The 18,088-nt window shown below is 39.8% G+C and overlaps 2 protein-coding genes across 2 annotated transcripts; one reads left to right on the top strand and one right to left on the bottom strand.

Moving 5' to 3' along the window:
- Window positions 1–79: 79 nt before the first annotated feature.
- LOC135350896 (circularly permutated Ras protein 1-like) lies at window positions 80–15,055 on the top strand. The gene is made up of 21 exons (XM_064549749.1): window positions 80–328; window positions 458–533; window positions 1,114–1,480; window positions 1,680–1,784; window positions 2,136–2,335; window positions 2,586–2,780; window positions 8,675–8,800; window positions 8,900–8,989; window positions 9,116–9,267; window positions 9,423–9,504; window positions 9,661–9,712; window positions 9,880–9,955; window positions 10,265–10,349; window positions 10,452–10,558; window positions 10,757–10,899; window positions 11,208–11,399; window positions 11,582–11,705; window positions 11,881–11,968; window positions 12,249–12,398; window positions 13,515–13,583; window positions 14,831–15,055. Exons 1-21 carry the CDS (start codon window positions 225–227, stop codon window positions 14,891–14,893), a joined length of 2,646 nt encoding a protein of 881 aa, XP_064405819.1. The 5' UTR covers window positions 80–224; the 3' UTR covers window positions 14,894–15,055.
- Window positions 3,249–7,126, bottom strand: LOC135350894 (uncharacterized). Its single transcript, XM_064549748.1, has one exon. The coding sequence runs from the start codon at window positions 6,992–6,994 to the stop codon at window positions 3,515–3,517; it is 3,480 nt and encodes a 1,159-aa protein (XP_064405818.1). The 5' UTR covers window positions 6,995–7,126; the 3' UTR covers window positions 3,249–3,514.
- Window positions 15,056–18,088: the final 3,033 nt, after the last annotated feature.

Raw genomic sequence — 18,088 nt, 5'->3', positions numbered from 1 at the left:
ATTCCCATTCAATCAGCTGACTCATCTGAAAGAGGGTGGAGCTCAAGAATAAAAATAGTAGCATGATTTGCATTACCTCAGCGCATATGCAGAGCCTGTATAAAAACAACTAGTCTAGGACCTCCCTTTATGCTTTAATATAAACAAAACCGTGCATTTCCCCACTCGATCTCGTACTCGAACTCAGTACTATACTATAGATCTCAGTTTATATCCTGACAAAAATGGATTGTGGATCAAAGTATGTTTGGATGTATGATCAATCTGATGAAGAGTTTGTCTCAGAGACAGAACTCAATGAAGGAATGTGGCTCAGCCTTAGCGAGGGGTGAGTCGAGTATAAATAATATAACATTTGACGTCTGCATGGGACCGGGAGTATAATTAACTACAGATGAGAACATAATTTGTTTGAGTGATATTGGAGTGTGTTATTCATTTGATCATCATTTTTCAGTGATGACTCTGATGAGGGCCAAGCCACCGTACCCACTCTGACCCCAATGGCTGCTATCCATCCCAATTCGAAGCAGGTTATTAGGGGTACATAGAGGGGTCGGGCTATACCCCATGTCAAATTCCTTCCAGCCAGGTTTATGAGCCTCAAGCTGTGTTGCACACATCAGGTTGTAAAGGAAGCTTTACTACGCAAAGCAAAGTCAAATCCCTCAGCATGGGCCAAAATATTAGGTCAATCAGTGTCAAAATCCCCTACATGTCCCAAGGGGAGAGGGGGGGGAAGGGTATAGTGGGACAACATAATTATTGATAGGCGCATTACTTTCAATTGCTGTATCACAATTATTATTATGAGAGACACGTTGGCTTGCACGAGTGTACTGGGTTGATTGAGCAGTCCAATATAGTCCAATAGTCCTTTAGTCATAATCACAAGTTGTTGAGACAATGACTATATACAATGTACATGTATACATGGACAGTGTACCCCAAGTACATGTACATGTAGATTTCTGACCTCTTTGCTTTCATAGAAAACAAAGACACTAACAGTATTGTCGTAATTCAGTTCATGTCTATAAGCTAACTGTAATTATTACGTTGCTACTATACCGTATATTCACCAATGTCTTGCATTCATTCTCTATATCCCAGGCTGCTGATGCCCCATTAGAGGGATCCACGACTAAGTACCTCCCATTGGACGATGCCGAGGAGAACCAACCCGGGGCTGTCCCTTCTCCACCACCTGCAATATCACTCCCCCCATCTCTACCCCTCAGGGATGAAGGTAGTGGTAATGAGACAGAGACTGAGGACTCTGGTGATGATGAAACACCGGCTAGGAAGGATCCTAACTATGTCCGCTTGCATCATCCAGTGGAAACTGCAACTGGGGCTACTGCAGATAAGCCTAAGCCAAAATCTAAGCTCTTTAAACACAAGAGAGAGAAGAAGGAGGTAGAGTATGTAAAGATATCAGAGACAAAAACCAAGGCTTTCTCTACTCCAGCTCAACAAGGTATAGGAATAATTATTATGCTGCTATGATTATTATAATAAGTGTAATAAGTGTATACGTGTATAATACATGCATGTATGAATGATTGTACATGCACGTACATAATCTGGTATCAATGCATGTATGTACATGTAATTGTCTCTCCTGCAAATTAGTGTGCTGTATGTGTGTAGTTCAAAATTATTTCCTTGCGTGATAGGGAGTCCCCCTCCTCCACCCCGCCCTGCTAGGGGCATCATCAAGAATAGACTCACTAAGTCTGGAATTAAAAAGGTTAAAAAACCTCGTGTGAATTGGCAAAGTGGTGAGTTTATTTCTGCTTGTATTTACATTTACATTTACATGTACATCGACAATTCCATGCATGCAGTGGAACAAGCCTGAATCTCTGTGCTGATTTAGATCACGTTTGCCATAAATACTGCAATTAGATTGGTTAGAGGAAGCATTCTATCCAATTTAGAAAATCATGCAAACAATCCCTAAGCATTAGTACACCTCAATACTTACTTCCTCCTGTGCAACATGATCATAATAAGTTAGCTCTGAGGCACACCTTTATTACGTTACGCTACAGGTTAAGAAATAATTGTGTCATACGTTAATTGATGATAATAATGCCTGTATTCACTCTCACACACATGCTCACCCCTAGATCCTAGCCGCACAAGACGTGGTGGGCGTGTCACTCGTCGTGCCGACACCAACGTTCTGGCGGTCAAATTCAACACCCTGGTTGAGCCCAGCGATGTACACACTGGCGACTCTGTGGTGTGTACTAACCCCAACTGCTCTGCCATCCTCTCACACCTCTCCTCCATCAAGGACCAAGAGGACCCAGACAAAGATGAGAAGGTGAGTGGAAAGTACTTTCTTAATTGCATTTCTTCCGGCTCTCACTCTCTGTTCATTGACTTTTATGTGGCATGCATTAAGCTGCCCAATTTCATGCTGGTTTCAGGTTACCCCTGCACAGAATGAGATAAATTCTCAGCTGCTCGAGTAGTACATGTATATACGATACAGTAAACTATGTGCTTGCTTGCTCTTTGCGGCTACCTTGTGGAGCTATACATAACGGTTCAGTTCATATTCCATCGCACAGATATGGGAGTGTGAATTCTGTGGGACGACGAATGAGGTGGACATTGTACCTGAGGAGATGCCTACCAAAGAGGACACAACATTCATGATTGCCCCCGCCCAGGCTACAGAGGGTGTGGCACAAGGAGGTGGAGTGGAGGACTCTCTTGTTATGTTCTGCATTGATGTATCTGGGAGCATGTGCGTCACCACTGAGGTGAGCCCAGGGACGTGGTTGGATTGAGTAACATTTCTGTGTGCACTCGCCTCAGTATAAATATTGTAGTCATGGTCGTTATAGTTGGTGATCCGGCCCATATTCGAGTGTAACTTGTATGCTTGCACTAAAGTATATTTGGTCCGCCATTCTTGACCTTTCTTACCACTGTATAAAATGTATAAATACAAAGGTAATGAAGTTTATATTCTAGTGCATTTTATGCAGTGGTGAAAAGTATGCAGTGGTAAAATCGAGGATGGCGGACCATAATATATATTTTAGGCCATACAAGTACATACTATATTTGGCCTAGTACTGATTCATGCAATGGATGATTTAGCAGATGGTGGCTATATAAGTGCCATAATGTACAATGTGCATAATCGGTATCACTTTTATATATTACTGTCACCGAGCGGATCCTTCTCTATAGGTAGGACTAGCTATACCAGGTAGCTTGAATGGTTTATTACAAGAAAATCAACAACAACACACAAAATACAGGCATACAGAGTTTTTGTTCTACACGAGGTCTCTCACAAAAACTCATCAATCATAAACTAAGCTGGCATGACGTCACAAAAATTAGAATAAGATAAATACATTTACGTAACATAAGGTAAATACATCTACCTACCAAATACAAAACGATCAACACAAATAACGTTCCAGTCTCTTACAATTACTATAGTCTCCTATTATAGAGTTACAAACACATAGACAAAAATCAGTTAGTTTGCAAATTGGCTGTCATCTCTTCCTTCTATAAGCAATGGTGGATTGTTAGGATCTTCCTCTGGCTGAGTATAGTATTTTTGGTATAACTTTCTTCCTTGCATGAAAATGTGGCCAATGATGATACAAACGAATTGAGCAAAACTAATTCCCACAAAGATGCCTGTAACAGTGTTTCCAAGTTGCTTGCTTCCGTCAACACCTTGCTGTACATATATACCTAATAAAGCGGTTGCAAACAAGTTGAGGTTTAACAGAAAGGATTTTTCTATCAAGGTCAAATACCATTTCTTGTAGACACCAGTGTGTAGGCAAAGCAAAGCTGAAATAATGGCAAGTGCGATTAGATCATGGCGTTTGTCTTGTGTAATAGCTGTTGTGATTAGGATAGCACCTCTAGCCAGTATGAGAACACCCACCCAATAGTGGTACTTGTCCTCAAGAATTCCTGTGTAGGCATCGAAAAAAGGCTTGAGCTTGTGGACCCATTGAAACGGCCTGATATGTGAAATAGCTCGTAAAGGCTGAATAAATAGTAGGCTAGCTGTGAATGGGAGAAGAAAAAGCGTAGAGAATACTAGAGATACAAGGAACAGTGCGATATGCTCCTCTCTCATATACTCGATAGTTCCATCCTCTGTCCATACAGTAATATTTCCTAGGGTCGTGCCATCAAAGACTGTAGTGACTGCTGTTAATAGCTTTGAATATGATAGTAGGAAAAGTGTTGCCAGTAGTGAAACAGACTTAGTGCCGAACACTCGAGCAACTCTGTCAGAGTATCTGGATGCAAAGATTATCGCTATAGCTAGTATCCATATGTAGATAGGAAACAAAAATTGGAAGAATGCTTTCCAGACTGCATTAAAACCCTTGAAGAAGCACTCAGTAATTCCGAAATCAAGATTTATCCACGCAATGAACACTTTCAGAAAATATTCATTGAACTCGCACTCTCTTGAATTGAAGATAATACTTTCGTTTGCCCAGACAAGATTGGCGTAGATGATTAGCCCATTAACACTGCCAATAGTTACAGTGAGATCAAGCATTTTAATTAGAGCTACCAATAAAGGGCCAGCAAGTATAAAGAAAACGATAAACGCTAGGCCTTTATATGCACATTCTTTACAGTCTGGTCTTCCTAGAGTTAGACTGTAATTGCCACTACAATTACCACACAATTGTCCAGTATGATTGTTAGCACATTGTTCGTCAACTTCAAGTGATTCTCCATTAATAGCAGGGCATTCATTAGCCACACCATCCAAGGTAACCCACTTTTCTGATGTATTGATGTGACCATGGGGAGCATGTTCTGTGTACAGCACCCCTTCTCCAATCCATTGCGTTCCACTCATTTTAAATAACCGCTGGCTATTGCAGATAATACAGGTAGTTTGGTTCTTAAGATCACATTCGCATATATTACGTCTATCATTAAAAGAGAAACCTTCTGGACAATCTTGTACTTTGATATCAATATAGACGGGAGTAGTGAGTAGAGATTCTGGTATCACTTCTGATTCGTTGTACGTCTCGATTGCGGCCTCCATGTAATCTCGATCCCCGTACTCTCTCAGAGCTATCTCCTGAGTCGTCAGTACCAGTGTTACTGTGGTGTTCAGCTTGGAGTTGATTGTGTAGTTCACTGCAGTGCATGATGTCGAGTTAATAGCTACTGACTGGACATTTTCCGTATCTAGAGCTCTGATGTAAGCCGTGCCTGAAACAGTACCAAATTCGTAACCCACTAGGACTATGTAAAATACAAAGTATTCTCCGGGATATCCATTCTTTATGGATGTATTGAATATGTAATTGATATCAGAGCAAATAGGTATTAGAGTATCTTGGCGACACAAGCATATTCGTTTGGGATCAGATGTAACCAAAGATAGTTTGGGTTCAGTATAATTGTTGAACTTGAAATGATTGCGGTAGACTGATACACTTGTATTTGAATTACTATTGGCAATACATGTATCGTTAAGTGCTGCACCGTATATTTCATCACCTCCACTGTCAGCTGTATTCTCAGTGAGATAAATATATGAACTATTGGCTGCTGAATAGAAACAAAGTGGGGATTTGCTTGCACACGATGTTTTGACAACATATATTGCACCTCCGAAACGTGCACTGTTATTTGTGAAGTAGACTTGTGCATTCACAGTGAAAATGACGGTAGAGTCGATTAATGATACACCCCCACCGTAATAACCACGGTTACCGATGAACCAGTTATTGTGTGTAAATACTAAGTCCCCAAAATTAATTTCGATAGGTGTGTTTCGGTTATCTTGAAAGAAACAATTGGATAGACGTGTTTCTATGTAGCCGTGCAGTTGAACTACAGATCGTGCTTGCAGAACATCTTCATTACTGAGGAATGTGCAATTGTTCAGCTTTAGCTTAGACCCCTCTTCATCTGTTGCATCTATTAATATGCTAACACCAGTGTTGCCTGTAAAATGGCAGAATTCAACTGTCATTTGCAATTTCACGGATCGTGATTTGTGGATAATGATGCCACTTTCTGTATTGTTTGTGATGTTACAATTCTTCATTGTTACAATCACAGTGGAGGGAACGTCTGTCAAAGAGTTTATCACTATCCCATATCTATTTGCCTCAAACAAGCAATAAGCAGCATTTACTGTAACAGTGGACAGTTGCTTATCACTCATATCTTCTATGTATAGACCATCGTGTGAATTTGTAATGTTCACATTTTCCATATCAAAAATAAGCTTGGAATTGTATACCTTGAGGTGTATTCCAGTGTTTTGACTTGATATAGAGGAGTTGGTAAAATTCAGTAGATACGTTCCTTCATCCATTGTAATTCTTACTGCTGAGTGTATCGAATGAAATCTGACTGAGGAAATCGATACATTCTGTAAGGCCAGGCTGATTTCTTTGATCGAGCTGTCATGTTCTTGTCCAAAAATGAGAATGCAGTGATCAAATGTTGATTGAGTTATTTCAGTGTTTCGTATGTTACTCATTGAAGGACTGATTGTTGGTGGTGGAATTTTGACTTGTGTATATGTAATATTTATTTGTATCAACCGGAATAATTGTATATTTTTGAAAATGAGTGCACCTTCGATAGGGTTTGGAATTATTGTCACATGTTGGATAGTAAGGTTTGTAATGTTTTCAAGGGTGATTCCGGCTCCAAACCCCACAGAGATTTTAACATTTTGTTGAGTCCAGGTGGTGAATGCAACGCTTGTCCTGTTTATCAAGTGGAAAGTTATTTCCGTTAGCTTGTGATCACCAGGCAAAAATGTCATTGTAATGTTGCCATCTTGGTTGCTAATGTTCTGAAGGTGTTTAGCATAGTATTGCAGTGTCTGGCAATTTGAATCAGTAGACGTTTGTTCGATGACACAGTAGTTTGTAGCAGTCACACCTGTTTCAAGCAACTTCAGAATTAGACAGGTCACCAGCAGAACACTTAGTGCCATAGTTCTGTATAGCGTAGGAACAGATTATAGATCTAAGCTATACTGGGATCGCACTTATAAATACTTATTATAGGTACAGTACCTGAACATCATCATGTGATTTTTCATTGTTCATACATACTCATGACATTTAGCCTCCTTCGCAGGCCTTCCTTTTTCAGTTATAATTTTGATTCTGTTGTTTGTCACAATATTAACACCATACGGGAATAATTGGAGAGAGCAAAGAATAAAAAAAGGAAGCCACTAAGAAAAAGGAAGGCCTGCCCCGCTAAGTCTTGTGATCTGCTACTGACGTAGCCAAATTTAATTGAGCGTGGGCAAGAGTAAACCGCAATATCTGTCCTCCCACACACTGTGACACAGTACTTAGAGCGTATTTACCAGGAACTAGAGGCAAAGAGTGTGTGAAGCTACAGAACACAGTATGTAGAAGTTAGCTCTACAAGATGAAGCATGAAAGGCTAGAGTACTACTGTATCTGATAATAGCACTTGTCAAAAGGACCTGGGCAAAGAAGGAACCTATCCCAGATCCTGGACAACTCACAGCAATACTTCTGACATGCCAAAATTGACAGATCCCTTCATGTCATCAGAAGGAATGTTTTAGTCCAAGTCATAATAATAAGAAGAAGAAGATTGCCTTGGAACAATCACACTATCCAAACTAGAAGGGCAAGGGCAACCAATTTTATCCTCGGATAATTACAGTAGAACTACAGCAGAACTACAGACTACAAGACTCGCCTTATCAAACTCAATGTGCTCCCACTCTCAAGACCTCTCACGTTCGACCCAGTTGAGTGTTTTAAATTACAGCAGACAATGTAGACCTGAGTGCTTATCTGCAGGTATTATTTCCGTATCCACTATAGAGCTGGTTCTACTGCCAGAAAGTTTCCAAAAGGAGCAGAACCTCTAATACTACTACAATAGGATTACACGACTATGGAATTGACAGGACCCTATCGATCTTCAATCTATTACATGTATTGAACGAAGGGAAAATTCGACATTGGTGCTCGTGCTCCTGTGAAAACTGTCTCATGCACACAAATTAGTATAGTTTAGTCACTCTGTCAGTACTCATGAGATCACAACCTTGCAACATTGTCATTTTACACTGTTTCTAGACTAGACTACTGCTCAATAATAACTCAAGCCTCAATTTGAGGCTTGAGGATAGGCTCAAAGATAGACCTTTAGTCTTCAGACTTCACTATGCTAGGTATTAAAGCCATCGTCTATGATAATAATTATCTCCAGACTTGCATATGAAGTAAGTCTACAATGCGTAGGCATCCTGTGGCTTTGTTGCCTGTCAGGCTCCGCCCATCTACTGAAAGCCCACGCTCATTTTCACACTGCCACCACTGTGCCACCGTCACGCGACTTAGCGAGGCAGGCTCTCCTTTTTCTTAGACGGTTCGTTCTTTCTTTCTTTGTTCCTCCAATTCTTACCGTATTTTATCTTATTGACCGTGTGACAAAGAACAGAAAAAGGAGAGGCTGCGAAGGAGGCTACATGACATTATACTACAATAACCTTATTCTGTCTATCAGATACTATAAATGTGTGTATGCACGCTCAGCTATAATAGCAACACCTGCACTCATTGTGCATCAATGTTTCAATCCTTATTTAATAGGGTTAACAATTGTGATAAATATTTTGCAGGTGCCAGGGAAGTTTGAGCTGAAAGGTCACGACCGTGTGCGTGGGTTGTCCTCGCTGAACGTGCACAATGAGAACCAGTACATGCCCGGACAGAGCAGAAACAACACTTACGTGTCCAGACTACAGGTAATTTAACCTGGGCTAAATATCACATGCAAGTAATGCCATGCAGATGTATAAGCAAGTTTCACAGGGATACTGTTTAACCTTGACTCCCGTGTACAGGGTGTACAAGCTGCAGTTGATCACCAGTTGACTCTACTAGCCGGTGCACATCCAACCAACAGGGTTGCCCTGGTTACTTTCGGAGATGAGGTACATGCAGTGTATATACTGTATATTTCAGCTATAGCGTGAATAATTTACATGATTCCGCTTCATGAATCTGGAGTTCATGAGTTTAGCATCCTAGTGCCTTTTGTGATAATCTTAACTCATCAGGTGACAGTGGTGGGTGATGGGCGTAGCACCCCTGTAACTATGGCAGGTGACAAACTGTGGAGTGTGGACGCCCTAGTGAAAGTTGGAGGGGACGTCCCTCTGCCTGGTCTCATCAAGGACACACACAAGAAACTGAGCAAGAACGTCTTTGAGTAAGAATTTCTCATCAATAATTATGCTTCGCATGTTCTTTAAATTCGTACTGTGACTCTACATGATATTATACATGCATGGTCGGTCAGGATTTATGTATTGGCACTATGAGAAAATATTTTGCCTCCTCCATGATGGTTGTAATGTTTTTTAGTCTTGAGGAGAGTGGTCAGACTGCATTGGGGCCAGCTCTGCTGTTGTCTATCTCCATGGCTGCTAGGATTCCCGGCTCCAAGGTAAAAGTCAACAGCATTTCAAATTGAGCGCTGGTGTTAGCTGATCGTAACGACTATATATAGCCAAGCTGCATGCATGAATACATACAGTCACAGATTAGTAATTATAGCAATCGTATTTGTGTGAATGCTGTGAAATAGTATTTTGGTGTGCAGGTGATCATATGTACTGATGGTTTGGCAAACAAAGGAGTGGGAAACCTGGATGGTGAGTGTGTATACTTTTGTCATCCCTATTTTCTGATGGTTGTCACTATCATCATCACCTGACCTAAATGTATTATAGCAACTAGTTACGTACGTTTATACGTTTGCTAGGCAATATCGTTCTATATACTGATTGTTTCACTGCATGTGTTTTCCTTCACTGTGTAGACCTGGTATCAGCCGAAGCAAGAGGAGAGGCACAGACTTTCTATGAGAACATGGGCACTCTAGCTGTGGAAAAAAAGTAAATTAAAACTCACGTGCACATTTTCACCATGCAGCAACATTGTGTTCTGTGAACTTGAGGAACTTCACTTATTTGTTAGCACTGTTAGTGCATGTGTGTCAGATTGTACATTAACTAATTTGGGTGTCCATTTCATCCCTAGGCCATTGCCCACGTTGTTGTGATAACACTACCCTTTCGTTGATTTGCTGGTTGAAGCCGTTAGAAGTACTTACGTGAATGTATAATAATGTATATCTCACGCAAGCCCTGCAGCCAATTTCATAGCATGTCATTTCCCTCACGTATACCTACTTACTTGCACAGTGTGACAGTGTCATTGGTGAGAATCAGAGGTACAGACTGTAAGGCAACAGAGCTGGGTCAAGTGGCAGACAAAACTGGAGGACAGGTAATTTGCACGAGTTTCTACTTGCTTTTAATACATGTTATATGTGCTGCTGAAAGTATACTACAAATGTATGTTTGTAATACCTGTTGACATTTTATCCAGGTTACCACCGTCAACCCGCTGAACATCACAAAGGAGTTCACCAGCATTCTAGCCAATCCTGTTATTGCCACTAACGTCCGGGCAAAGATTGTACTACACAGTGAACTGTGAGTAGAAGTGTTCTAAAACCCTGCTCTCATAAGAATTAATAGAAACTGTCGTGTACATTGTCAGGGTTAGGAAAGAGAAAAGTAACCAGTTTGTAGCTCCATCAAAGACTGTCGAACAGATGATTTTATAATTATACTTCCAAAACTGATTGCTAGTTATGTCTATGAAAATGTTCTACTTTCACCTCAACTCAGATACTTTCGTTCTGAGGATAGCCAGGAGAGCATGCTGTTGATACCAGTGGGCAATGTGACGGCTGATACTGAGCTCACGTACGAGTACGGATCCAGGACCAAGAAGAACCGACCTTCTGTCAAGGGCTCTACTGACGGAGATGGTATGTTTATCATAATTATGCTTTCCATGTCTGTTGGGAAAGATTTAGCCATGCACATGTATTGTATTTATAATATTTATGTGTCTGTAACACATAAATGTTATGCATTCCTTTGTACAGTTTACAGTACTTACTGTGTTCTGGTATCAGCGCTATTACAAATTGTACAGTGCCATGGCTCCCCATGCACTGGTACAATCATGATAATCATAGCAACAGCTAAAATAATGTGCAATTGTGTATACACTGTTTTCCTTGTTTTCCTTGTACTGAAATTCAAAGAATCATTAGTCTTTCTTCATACATAGATAAGGGAGACACTGCCAGTGGGGCATCTCCTAAGCCTAAGGTCAAGCGGCTCCCGCCCCTTCAAATAGATGGGAGGGATCACCTCCCCTTCCAGTTGCAGATTGAGTACACAGGCAGGGATGGGTCAAGGTGTGTACGAGTAATTTCTCAGGCCAAACCCGTCACTAGGGACAGAGACATTGCCGAGAGGGGTGAGTGAGTGCAGTGAGGCATCTTGTATTGCACGCATGTTAGTTTTCATGTATAAGCATGGACTAGATTTACACATAATTATAGATCGAACAGTTCTAATTTGATTTTCTCCATAAAGTTGTTTAACATGTCACTATTATTATTATTGCTTACACTAACTGTATGTACTTATCGTTCGTAGGCATTGACATGGGTGTGGTTGGTTCCCATGTGGCACGCAACACAGCCAAGCTGACGATGGAGGGGGAGTACACTGGAGCCAGGGTTAATGCTCTCTCTAACCAGAGGCTACTACAGAGAAATAGGTGACCACATTCACTTTAGCTTAGCAGCTGATGTGTATAGCTGAACCATTTTCATAATACCGTTTTGTAGTTTGCTTTGGGTGTCAGGTACATGACTATCTCTGATTTGTGAAACCTTAATTCCACACTGTTGTCTTATTTTATGTTTTTCTCCTTTTTTCCCCCCTTTTTACAGTCACTGGACTGGTGAGAATAGACATGCCTACACCAACCTCATGGAGGACATCATCCCTCTTGAGCGAAAATTAGCAAGCAAACAACAGGTGATCAAACTCCTGGTCCATACGTTTGTTAACAACAATAAATAATTACTATAATTATTTAAAATTACTATAATAATAATACCGGTTTCAAGTACGTGATACTCATTTGTAATACTCATTAGCGAATGTCACTGCATGTGCATACTTTCTTCCTTGAGAGTTCGTGAAAATTCGCAATCAAAAGACACAGTCTCGCATTTGAAACTTAGATTACATTGTATGTGACTAAAAAAAACATACTTTACATTGCATTGATGTTTCTTCGTTCACATGCATGCAGGGTGAGCGTGATCAATTTCGATGTGATTACAGTGACGATGAGGGTCAGTATGATGTCATGTACAATCAAGAAACGCCACTTATGGCCAGTGAGCTGGCTGTACAGGAGCCAACAAGGTATTCTGCTCCAAGGACACGATCTGTTCCAAAGGTATAATATACGATAAATGTTCACCATTATTCAGGCAGTGGATCATGTTGCACACATGATTTTGTGCATGTATATAACCCTTGCATGTGAATTTAGAATTTAGATCAACGAGTCTTACTATAATTATACAGCGGAACCTCCATTAACGACCGCCTCCGAAAGCAACCACACGCTATATAAAACAGCCAAAAGCTCAGGTCCGGATTGATGACTTCAATGTAAAGCAACCTCTTAGGAACGGCCACCTCTCTACTCCGTATAACGAGCAGCTTTATAGAATCCCTAACCAGCCTTAGCATGGAAAATAACGTCCCAGAACGGACAACCACTAGCGGAAAGTTATTGCTGCGGTCGCATTATTGCGAAAACCTACGTAGCTGTAGCTTGTCTACAGCCTTTTCAAAGCTTGTATGAGCTAGAGAAGCAGTTAGCAAATCTTCAAGTAGTAGGAATTGACTTAGAGCATACATACCTGGCAATCGAAACCTCTCAACAAAGCCAAAAGGCTGTTCCCCATGCAATGGTATCCGTTTTATGGAGGTTCCACTGTATTTAGTGTATAGTGCATGTGCATGCATAGAGTATACTGGGAGGAATTCCCGGACGGAAGTAGTAGGCGGACCATAGCAAAAAAAGCATGTGGATCTAAAAATAGCTGCCAGTGGCGTCTGCTATGTCATCTTTCAGCCTGTAGAAGTTGCTCTAAGCGTTCGTATCAGCACACAACTAAAATCCGGAAGTTCGCTTAAAAAGAGGGTGTTTTACATTCAGCAAAATCCAGAAATGGTCGTCACTGTCTGTTTATTACCTTGTGAACTGCTACTTTTCAGGCTGCGCTCATTTCCAAAGGAAAGTACTGACTTTTGCTGTTTTAGCTGCCGTTGCACAAGTGATGTTTGATGCTTATTTTATTCCCCCAAAAAGATCTCTATGTCATGAATTTGTGAAGTAATGCAAAAGTTTGATATTATCTTCAGTGGTCCAATTGTGGTAGTACATGACTTGACCAGGAGCAAGAGTTTAATGTACCCCTAGTGATGTAACTATATTATTATGTGCTGTGTGTATATAGCATGCACGCATGGTGCTAATTCCTTGCCATTTTAAATGTCACAGACCAAAAAAGCGGTGAGTAGGAGAGGAGAGATGGAAGATGATCTAGCAGTCTACCTGTATAACATGAAGGTGAGATGACTTGTCTCTGCATGTGTGTGGCTGCTTACTTAGGGGTTGGTAGATTTTTTGCGTGCTTATAATTATCAGACTAGCATTTTTTGGGTGAGAATTATTTTGGCACAACGGACGACACCTTCTAAACAATTGTTATTATGAGAATATGATTTTGTAAAAGTCAGTACCGAGCCAAGCATTTGTCTCCTTATATATACTATAATTATGTGTACTTTCTCATTGACGGTGGATATCTCCGTTATAATATATAGTTTCATCTCAATGAGATGTAAGTCTATTATGTGCTTGTGGTTTACACTGAGAATAATAGCTGCATGTTTTCTTAAGCATAAATACCACCCCTACAGTTAGGCCTTGATATTTATGACGGCATGATTTTGAGCAATAGGTGCTCTCGAGCATCAAGTGAAACAGACCACCATTAGGCGGATTTTCAATCGGGCGTTGCCAACTACGCACTATTGACTTAATTATTAAATACATGCACTTAATGGACAGGGTCAATGTCTATACTGTATAGCGGGTAACTTTTCATGGGGTTTAAAATTCGTTCAATTCGATGAGGAAAAATTTCGTTTGACTTCATTGCATGCGTTCTGGTAAGCCACGCCTACGTTTTCGTGGAAGTCAGCTTGCCCACGAAAATAACGAATATTTTACCCGACGAAAATATGCGGTACTAATAAAAACCACCAAAACACGGTGCGTCCAGTAGTAGATTAATTACTATATAAAATGGCTAAACCCAGTTGCACAATTCGATAAATGAGGTGATTCAAAGAATATTAGGTGAACGAAAAAGAATTATTTTATGGGAACCAGAGAATAGTTAATAGGCATGCAATGTCTAGGCCCTGATAAACTATGCTTTTTTAAAATGTGCCTATTATTCTCATAAAAAATCTAGACATAATAAAGACGTACATAGACATAAACACAGCACACAATTGACACACAACATAATTAATAATCATGATTCTCAGGTGTTATCTATTTTAACTGGCTGACTTGAACTAACTTGAACTAATCCATAATATTCACCTTCAAGCATTTTTTCCATGAAAACATTGTTATACAAATTTAATGTAACAAAAAATGGACATTGCATGATCCATCCTATTATTCCCCAATTATTCTTTAGACACCTATTATGGTAAAATTATTCCGAGCATAATCTATCCAGGCCTATACGGTCCTACTGCTTGTGCAGTTACATCTAATGTAGTATCCTCTTCATACAGGCTACTAAGTCCAGTGATTATACCCACTGCGATACCGATGATGATGAAGAAGATGCAGATTAGCTGGCGTGCTTACTATAATTATAAGGATTGGACATTTATTTTATCCGTGCAAAGAACTTCTCATTTTTATAAATAGTTAGACCTAGTCTGAGCACTGTTTTTAAATTAATTACTTTGTGAGTTGCATTTTTGGTGATTGATTATTAGCTCTAATAATTATAATATTATACGTATAATCGCATGTTGTCCTATTATTCACTGTGATTCGTGCAGTGATTAATCGCATATCAGTAATTGCATGTCGTCATTAACGACGTGCAATTGCTGCCTTGACAACCGCACGTTCGAATAACGGCCGCGGCAAATTTTTTTTACTGAAACTGCAGCTAAAAATGTCCTTAAAACTGCATCACAAACGATTAACAATCAATAGTATGGCTACTCGTGCACTCTTAGCCATACTATTAATTATTATCTTGTCACGAATGCAGCAACTACGATGATTACTGATTTTTAATACCTTAAGGTGATATATTTAGCGAGTATTAATTTCTGCTATTTCTGCGAATGATAGTAAAATCACAAAAATGTGTACTCGCAGATAATTGGAAATTGCAATTTATCTCATTAAAATCACTCGCAAGTAATTAGAAATGTTATATAACACTAATTTCACAACTTGAGCGAGAATTAGCAAAATTTAATACCAGCAAAATGAGCTAAACAGTGAATTCGCAAACATATCTACCTGTGAAAATATGTCACTTTAAGGTACATACTATACAGTCTTGTGCAAGCATAAAATCTAAAAAATATTGCGATCGAGTTGTATATACTCACCCTAATTGGTATACGCTATAATAATAATTAATCGGCATAATTATAGTAAACTTAGTAAGTTGTGCTGCATGTGTACATGTGCACGTTTCAGTCACGTTATGGTTCAGTGTTCCTTCTCCTTCTCGTAAGTGATTTATTAGCATTATCAAAACCACTCAGAAATGTGATCAAACGTTTCTCTAAGATCCCAGCTGTCAGTGTAAATAACGCAGGAACAAGAGATCCAAAAGAAGAGAGAAAGCCAGCAGAGGAGGTGTACGGCTCCGCAGTTGAGCCATTTCGTAGTAGAATGACATGTATAGCAGCATATCTGCAAGAACTAGAATTGCACTAACTACTGCAATAAACACATCAAAAGCCAATAAGCAAGCACTGATTTTTTCAGCTCTGGGTCCAGATTGTGGGACAGGAGGAGGTTCATATTCAACAACATTTTCCACGGATGTATCTGATTCTGAATCAACAAGCCTCATAATAATAGTAAAGCCATCTGATTCTTCAAGTTGAATTCGAAACTGTGGCTGTGGCTCACGACATGGTAGTGGGTCAAAAACGACGTCACTTTTAGGATTTTTCAATTTCTTATTTGCAATGCTGAAGCCTTTGCATGTGCACCAAAGCTAGGAACATGATCAAAAGAAAAAATACTGTCAAATAGAGAAGCAATCAAACCCATAAAAATATAGATAATGTTAAACAAAAGAACGTTTGTTGTCATGACAAGAACAGTGATGGATTAGATATTAATCATCTCGTCCCATTCTCAGGCCTTAACTAACGAAGATAGCATAATAATGCCATCTGTTACGTAAACTGGGAATCATATGAGCTGATACAATGTCTGGAAGTAATGTGTCCAGTACAATAAGCCCTGTGCTCGTAGTCCTCAGACCATGCCGCACTGCAAACAGCAAAAACATAAAATCCATCATTCAAGTACGTAACTATGTATGTTGCAATAATTATGCGTAGCATTAATTAAATAGTGATCTGCATAATTATTTGTGTACTACAGAAACTAGCTGAGAGATTAATTAGTACATGGAATTAATTAAATCCAAAGACGTAGCTATATACACCGGGAGATATATAATTATGTCGATATAAATATATATATATACCTTGAATCAAGATTTAGAAACTTCAATTGTAAAAGTAGTCAATTTCTCATCGTTCATATTCTTTAATTGCAGTCTTAACAGTTCGGTTGAGAACTGATTCCATATCTACATTTTTACAATGTATAGGTCAGGCATATCAACAAAAAGACAGAAACAATTTACAAATCTGGCATGCATGCAGTCATCATGAAGTTTGATTTTTAAGCAACTCGTAGACATAATTATATAGGCCATAGTTATTACATATCAATACGTACGTAAGTGAAGTGGGAAGTGCGGCCTGGGATCGAGGCTACATTCTGCAGTACTGTCTAGTGGTGTACTAAAAGTAGGAACCAGGCCTCTATAAGGCCCTTAACACGCATGCTTGCTTTTTACCCAAGCTCAATTCAATCAAGCTTTTAATTGTACGCAAATACATCAATCAATCCCAGAGCATGCAAAATTAATATATTTTTTGGGGACTACCACAAGACCCCCGTGCAGGCACACTTTAATATGTGTGCACATGCGTATCAGCTCCCCTTCTAAACTTTTTCTACTATCCATGCTCTCTAAGTGATAACTCTCTTCCTACGCCACTGCTGTCACTGCTGTCAATAATTATGTTCACATTTCAAATTGCTAGTTATTTTTTCTGTGTGATATAAGATAGACCATGTACACACCTCAGCTCTGGTATACCATTCTCCATCTCACATCTGTGGAGTAGGCCTTATTACTGCAACCTTGGTATCTATAGTTGTTGTGTTAGTACACTGACCAGTAAAGAAACCACTCAAGGATAGCCTGCATGTAGTCCATGTTTACATTGTGGGTTTACATTGTGGTTTACCATTTGTGTGTGTGTTGCAAAGGTGCTGTACACACAACTGCAGGAAGATAAATACACCCAAAGATAGCCATGGTCAGCATCAGAGGAGGTACGACATCCGTGTGTCAAAGGAAATGTTTTAGACACACATTCCTTAGGTCAAAGTTCAATATAATAAGGAATGTGTGTGTTTAAGACACGCAGATGACACGCGGATGTCGTACCTCCTTGTACATCATTTCCAATCCCTCTCTACTCTATCTATGGTCTGCTAACCAATTGATGTGCGCTTATGAACCAGATTATACGCCGTAACGGTATGCTGCATATGTGCAAGTAATGAATGCTTGGTTTATAAACAACCTCAGCCTCGGGCGCAGTCTGGGTCAGCATTGTGGCTTATACTATGAGCTACTAACGGGAGTACACACAACTGCAGGAAGATAAAACCACAATACACCCAAAGATAGCCATATGGTC

The sequence above is a fragment of the Halichondria panicea genome, chromosome 17 (genome assembly GCF_963675165.1).
Source record: "Halichondria panicea chromosome 17, odHalPani1.1, whole genome shotgun sequence".
NCBI classification, from domain to species: Eukaryota; Metazoa; Porifera; class Demospongiae; order Suberitida; family Halichondriidae; genus Halichondria; species Halichondria panicea.
This window is presented reverse-complemented; position numbering and strand designations above follow the sequence as displayed.

Bases quoted from the DNA above. Each gene is read 5' to 3' on its own strand.
- LOC135350896 (XM_064549749.1), top strand. From the start codon at position 225: ATGGATTGTGGATCAAAGTATGTTTGGATGTATGATCAATCTGATGAA. The intron at 1,481-1,679 runs GTATAGGAATAA...CTTGCGTGATAG, and splicing joins CTCTACTCCAGCTCAACAAG to GGAGTCCCCCTCCTCCACCC. The intron at 2,781-8,674 runs GTGAGCCCAGGG...AATATTTTGCAG, and splicing joins GCATGTGCGTCACCACTGAG to GTGCCAGGGAAGTTTGAGCT.
- LOC135350894 (XM_064549748.1), bottom strand. From the start codon at position 6,994: ATGGCACTAAGTGTTCTGCTGGTGACCTGTCTAATTCTGAAGTTGCTT.